Raw genomic sequence first — 6,829 nt, forward strand, 5'->3', positions numbered from 1 at the left:
AGACTAAGCAAAATATTGAATAATTATAGTATATATAATCCAAACTAAGCAAAATACTCTGCAGTGTACTAAATGAGTAATAAAAGAAGAATTTAAGAAAAAATGAAATTTACAATGCATCTCTTAATGAGTACTTACTGCCAGCTAACTCTACCCCTCCGCTTCTACTTTTTACAGGCGCTCGAGCTCGGGAAGGCGGCTACTTAAAGCAACAGCTCTGGCCTACAGTAAAATCCCACCGTTAACGGATTCAAAAACAGAGTTTTTTTGGTTTCTTCTCCTCTGTTATATAACCAGCGAACCAACGTAGCTGCCACTGACAATCACCATCCCCTGTTCTCCCTTCTTCCCCTTTCCAAAACCCTAACTGAAATTTATAGATTCCTACTATCTCTTTCCACTCATATATCATTCTCTGATTCGTGTTTCCAATAGCTCTGTTTCTTCACACTCCCCTGTTTTGCATAAGCATAGAGTACCTGGAGTAAGTAAACCCTTTTGGTTTTCGTTTTCTCTTTATCGACTCGCGGGTCTGATTCGAGATATTAAGAAACTGTTTCGTTGAAGATTTGAAGCGAACTGATCGAGAATGGAGCCGCTGAAGCAGTCGGAGGAGGCGATCGTTGGGAGCCATGGCGAAACAGAACTTGGCATCATCGGCAAAGGTGATGATGAAGAAGGCGGCGTCCAGGATGACCAAGCGCTGTTCAGCGTGAAGAGCTTCCTCTGGCATGGGGGGTCCGTCTACGACGCTTGGTTCAGCTGCGCATCAAACCAAGTACGCTACTGAAACTACTAACATAATGATCGATCCATTCTCGGTTTAGTGGTTGTTTTCTTTTTTTTTTGTTTTCGTTATTGATTCTTATGAAGTGTTCGAGGAAATGCGGTTGCAGGTGGCTCAGGTTCTGCTTACCCTGCCCTACTCGTTCTCCCAGATGGGCATGGCGTCGGGCGTTGTGCTTCAGATCTTCTATGGCTTGATGGGTAGCTGGACTGCGTATCTCATCAGCGTTCTGTATGTTGAGTATCGAACGCGCAAGGAGAAGGAGAACGTCAGTTTCAAGAATCATGTTATTCAGGTAGACTGGTTTCCCTCTCTTCTCTTCTTCTTCATCTCCTAATTTTCTTCACCTCCCTCTGCCATTAGGTTTCTCATTTGAAAATTAAGAAATCATTATTTCACTGTAAATTCATTTTCTCAACTTTTTTGCAATGCAATAGTGGTTTGAGGTGCTGGATGGTCTGCTCGGGCCATACTGGAAGGCCATCGGTCTTGCCTTCAACTGCACCTTCCTCCTCTTCGGCTCTGTCATCCAGCTTATCGGCTGTGCCAGGTCTCCATTTTTTACTGTAATTTTTCGCTTTTATGATCTAATATTTCTTCTTCTTCTTTTTTTTTTTTGAAAAAACTCTGAAATTATTTGGATTGTTTAGAATGTTTCATTGCACGAAAAGTTTTAAAAAGCAAAAGAATAAGATTCTTAATATTATTAAATTATGGACCCCTTCAGATCCTTCGCTTTTATGATCTAAATTTGCTTTATTGCTGTCCGAAGCATTTTTTTTTTTTTTTTGAAAAAACTGAAATTATTTGGTTTGTTTAGAATGTTTCATTGCACGAAAAGTATTAAAAAGCAAAAGAATAAGTTTCTTAATATTATTAAATTATGGACCCCTTCAGATCTTATTTATCGGAAATATTTGTATTGATGTAAATATGAATTGTTTTTTTTTTTAATTTTGCAGCAATATATATTACATTAATGATCGGAAAAAAATAATTTTGCAGCAATATATATTACATTAATGATCGGTTAGATAAGAGGACATGGACGTACATATTCGGAGCCTGCTGCGCCACGACCGTGTTTATACCCTCGTTTCATAACTACAGAATCTGGTCCTTCCTCGGCCTCGGCATGACCACCTACACCGCTTGGTTCCTCACCATCGCTGCCTTCCTCCATGGCCAAGTAACCATACCTTCTATTTCTTCTAAAACTCTAATTTTTATCTTTGTAGTAATTTGTTAAGCTCTTCTTAATTGAGTGAATATAACATCATAAAGTCAAAATTAACAAATCGGGTGGTTTTAACTTCCTACCATAATTAAGTCTATTTTGGCAGATTTGCTTTTTGTGTATTTATTTATTTGAGATACAAAGTTTATATATAAAAGTTAAATTAATTAAAAAAAACTATTGCTTGCTTAATTATTTTGTTGTAATGTGGATATCATTGAAAATTTCAAATATTCCGTTGGACAACAATTGAAGTTTAACTGTCTGACTCTTTAACATTCAAGATTATCTATAGCTTGTCTTCTAGCTGCTGCTAATAAATTTAGCTGATTTGAATTTTCATAATAACGGGCAAAATAAATATATAATATTAACGGCAAAAAGAAAAATGAAGAAAAAAAAAGGCTGATTGAATATGTCATATTGACTTTCCTTGTTAACAAAAGGTGATTATCAAAATATAAATTTGACATAGATGATAATCAAAATCAAAATCTTAACAATAATGTTTTTGTCATTTAAATTATCTGCCACCGCTCATAAGTACATTTAACACGTTATAATATGGTCAAATGATTGAGGGGATTCATAAGGCTGATCCAAAATAATAATGATGACAGTGACAATCACTTGCTATATATAAGAATATCCCAGATAATTGAAATAAATTCAAAACTAATTAAAATGTTTATGGTGTGCAATTCAGACAAATAATTAATATATGGAAATAGAGTATAAATATTTATTTGTGTGGGATGCAGGAGCCCGGAGTGGCCCACAGCGGGCCGGAGAAGATGGTGCTGTACTTCACCGGCGCCACCAACATCCTATACACGTTCGGGGGCCACGCCGTCACCGTGTAAGTGCTCCTTGGCCTCCTCTGCGCCCTACTGTTATTATTACTCTCCTTAGAAACAGCCCCTTTTCGCCAACAGCTTCCTTCCTTCCACTTCGTTGCCAGCTTTTGCTGGCCGCGTTAATACTATTTTTTTTTTTTTTGCATTATTTTTCAAGAAAAAAATTAAAGTATTGTAACATAAATTTAAACATAAAAGATTTTATGGTGTCATTATAAATGTGAAATACACATTCAAAGATTAGAATACCAATTCCGTAAATAGAAATATACCAGATAATATGATTTTGTGAATCTTAGAACATATTATGCGATCCTGCTCATGCAGATGGGCCAATCAACACAATTTAAGAAAAAAAAAATAGCTTTAGTGTCAATACTAATAATGGGGGAAACGTCCCAATTAGGTGAAATTCTATACATAAATAGGGTTGGTGCGGTGGGGCTGGCCTGCGTAATTGCTGACCAGCTTTGGGGACTCGGTTCAAAACTAAATTTGATGGAACCAAGCATTTTCTTTCCCCCAACAAAGTAAAAGAAAAAGCATCCTTTAAACAAGGATTGATTTCATTTACTTTTATGTTATTATATATTGGAAAGAATCTTTTTAGTGGAGATTTTCTTGGATAATGATTACTAGTATGAAAGTTGAAGTTTGGCTTACTTTCTTAATCAGTAGATCACCCTCGAGATTAGCCCCCTTTATTTATATATATATATATATATATATCCATTTGTCAATTCCACTCTCTTACACTTGCTTGTGAGGTTTCTTACCGAGACCATTGCCGGCCTGCTCACTCCACATATGCAGTTCTGGATTCTTTTTTCTTATTTTAAGAACAAAATGGTACAGAAATTGCACAAAGCTGTCCGAGTTAGTAATATTTATACTTGTATGATTCCCTCCTCATGTGGCTCTTTTATTAGAATCGCCTTTTAGTTGAGAGTTTTATTTTCTTTGCTTTTATCTTAAAACAGCAAGGAAAAATTTGCACTTATCTGTATGATGTAGGAAAGAAATTGCTTTCAAGCGTGTACAAAGCATTTTCCTAAAGCAACCCCAAATTTGTCCTCCTTTACCAACTTCACTTTCATTTCTTGTCTAAAAGGTTCTTAAATAGTTCGAATCAAGATAGACTCTTGTGATGTTATCTAATGCCAACATGGATTTCTATTTGTAACAATTGTTATAAAGGGGCTATTATTATTGAATATGATTTAAATATCAATGAAGTCCATATTTTAATATTCCCTGTTCAAAAAAATTATTTTTGATTCAATATTAATACTTCTCAGACGTTGCACATTCTTCTTGATGTGGCACGTAGATTGCTTGGATATCGTCTAATTTAGCCTTTATTTTGACATCATAAAAATCAGATAAAATGAATATTCTTAAAACTCAATTTGAGGCTGTTGGCAGAGCCTTATGATAGTAGTCGCTCAATGATGATTTGATGACAATAATTGCTCACAAAATCCTAATTGGCAAGGCATTATCATTTTGAAGCCTCGCTCTAGAGTACAGAAATCAATGATTAACATTGTCTAATTCCAATGGGGTGTATGAATCAAATTTAAGGCTATTAAAAAAAAATAATGTTGATAGGCTCTCGTCTTTACATTGAAATATTCACCTCTCCAAGAGTAATCCAATGCCTCTAATGGCAATCCAAATAATATAAAACTCAAAATATTCTCAAGTAGTTTTAGAGATCAAATTTGAGTCATCAAAAACTACAATGTTATGAAGCAATTTTGAGTCGATCGCAAGGGCATACAATAATTGCTAATGTTCTTGAGAACTGGTCAGCGGACCTGTGGCCCTGGTGCCACTTGAATTTGACCACGTTAATTCTTAACCGTTTTATTCGTCTATCAGAAACAGATCAGTACTAATGTTGTACAATGCAAACAGGGAGATCATGCACGCCATGTGGAAGCCACAAAAATTCAAATACGTCTACTTGATCGCCACGTTATACGTGTTCACCCTCACACTCCCATCAGCATCAGCCATGTATTGGGCATTCGGCGACCGGCTCCTCGACCATGCCAACGCCTTCTCCCTGCTCCCCAAGACAGGATGGCGCGACGTCGCCGTGGTTCTGATGTTGATCCACCAGTTCATCACCTTCGGTTTCGCCTGCACGCCGCTCTATTTTGTTTGGGAGAAGGTGATAGGCATGCATGACACTAAGAGCATTGCCCTCCGAGCCCTCGCTCGCTTGCCAGTCGTCATTCCCGTCTGGTTCCTCGCCATAATCTTCCCCTTCTTTGGTCCCATCAACTCCGCCGTAGGCGCGTTACTAGTCAGTTTTACTGTCTATGTCATCCCCTGCCTCGCTCACATGATCACATATCGCCATGCTGCTTCTCGCAAGGTACGCACGCAATCTTCTGCTTCTGCACGTTTTAATTAATCATCATTTTATTCCTTTATTTATGCTAATCAGTATAAAGCAGAAGACATAATTTGGGCTGTTGCATAGCTGGTGATGAATTAAACGTAGAATTTACATATTTTCAGGGGTGAATTTGTAAGAAAAGTTCGGTCGGTATATGTCCTGTTCTGTTCTTTATTTCACTATGCACCTAATTATACAGCTATCAGAGTTCAATGCGAAAGAGCCTATTTTGATAAAGTCATAAGCAGGACCAGCACCTTCCTCCGTATCACCTGCTATCACTGCCCTTTTCTAAAGCATTTTACCATGCTAGAATTTATGACCTTTACCCCACCTCGGATTGAATCTTTTCACCCACCTTGGGGGGTGTAAGTCGGCTCGATAATGTTGCTCGTGAACTTCACTCATATGCTAAGAGATAAGTGCTGAGCCGACTCGAGCTCAAACTGAATAAAATTAATCAAGTTTAAGTTCAAGCTTGAGGTGGCTCGAACTCGACTCGACTCTACTCATTTACGCCCCTAATCTGGGAATTTCTTTTTATTTAGCATTAGTAACTTAATGCAATAAGTTGTTATGTTAAAACTCCCAGTGCAAATTTTCTTCCATCCAAACCATACTTTGGACATGTATTTCTGATTGGTTTCAAATTTGGTTGCAGAATGCAGCAGATAAGCTTCCATTCTTTCTGCCTAGCTGGACGGGGATGTACGCCCTGAACATATTTGTGGTGGTTTGGGTTCTGGTGGTTGGGTTTGGGTTTGGTGGATGGGCTAGCGTCACCAACTTCATCAGACAGATTGACTCCTTTGGCTTATTTGCGAAATGCTATCAGTGCACGAAACCTCCCGCTTCAGCGCCATCGCCCAGCCACCACTGACCATCGTCGCCGCCTTCTAAAGTCCATTTCACCGAACACTCTGGCCGAGCCGGCCTCGCAGGATTGGCTTCTCCGAGCCACAATTTGTGCTACTGGGTGTGAATTATAAAGTTTAGATTTGTCTATTGGGTGCTTGTGTATGAAATCATGCTTGGTTTGCCCCTGCTTGCACTATGTAATGTTCTTTAATATTAAACCCAAATGATCAAAGAAGCAATGAATCTATTGATTCTGCAGTCTATTTTCCATTTTTTTTAAGGTGGTGACATGTTACCTCGTCGTACTTGATGCTTGCAAGTAAAAAAAGCAAATGAATGAGGAGGTTCTCTTGATGGCGTGGGTTATTATTACAGCCACATTCATTTGCCTTTAAATAAAAGCAAGAGTTCGGCTGTCTGTCCAACCGAACTGCCATTATTTGGCAAAAGCGTTGCTTTTCCATTTATTTAGAATGGATTCAATGTAGGAAGATTGAATTTATTTGAATCTGCGACACTTTGATGATTTTTTTTTTTTTTTTGGCTTTGCAAAAGCAATTTTAATCATAATATTAACTAAAATTTTGTGATATTTTCTTTTGGTAAATTTTGACAGAATTTTGATTGGGATTAATTTTAAATTTGCTAGATTTATTTTAGGATTAATACGATATATGAAT

The 6,829-nt window shown here is 37.5% G+C and overlaps 1 protein-coding gene across 1 annotated transcript; it reads left to right on the top strand.

The window, feature by feature from the left end:
- The first annotated feature begins 204 nt into the window (after positions 1-204).
- On the top strand, positions 205-6,411 carry LOC110022504 (auxin transporter-like protein 2). Its single transcript, XM_020721473.1, has 8 exons — positions 205-484; positions 568-778; positions 897-1,082; positions 1,225-1,337; positions 1,793-1,976; positions 2,786-2,883; positions 4,802-5,267; positions 5,953-6,411. Exons 2-8 carry the CDS (start codon positions 590-592, stop codon positions 6,169-6,171), a joined length of 1,455 nt encoding a protein of 484 aa, XP_020577132.1. The 5' UTR covers positions 205-484; positions 568-589; the 3' UTR covers positions 6,172-6,411.
- Positions 6,412-6,829: the final 418 nt, after the last annotated feature.

Source organism: Phalaenopsis equestris, unplaced genomic scaffold (assembly GCF_001263595.1).
Source record: "Phalaenopsis equestris unplaced genomic scaffold, ASM126359v1 Scaffold000194, whole genome shotgun sequence".
Classification (NCBI taxonomy): domain Eukaryota; kingdom Viridiplantae; phylum Streptophyta; class Magnoliopsida; order Asparagales; family Orchidaceae; genus Phalaenopsis; species Phalaenopsis equestris.

Excerpts from the sequence above, each read along its gene's own strand:
- LOC110022504 (XM_020721473.1), top strand. The coding sequence starts at position 590 with ATGGAGCCGCTGAAGCAGTCGGAGGAGGCGATCGTTGGGAGCCATGGC. Across the intron at positions 1,083-1,224 it reads TCAAGAATCATGTTATTCAG|TGGTTTGAGGTGCTGGATGG; the intron begins GTAGACTGGTTT and ends GCAATGCAATAG. Across the intron at positions 2,884-4,801 it reads GGGGGCCACGCCGTCACCGT|GGAGATCATGCACGCCATGT; the intron begins GTAAGTGCTCCT and ends CAATGCAAACAG.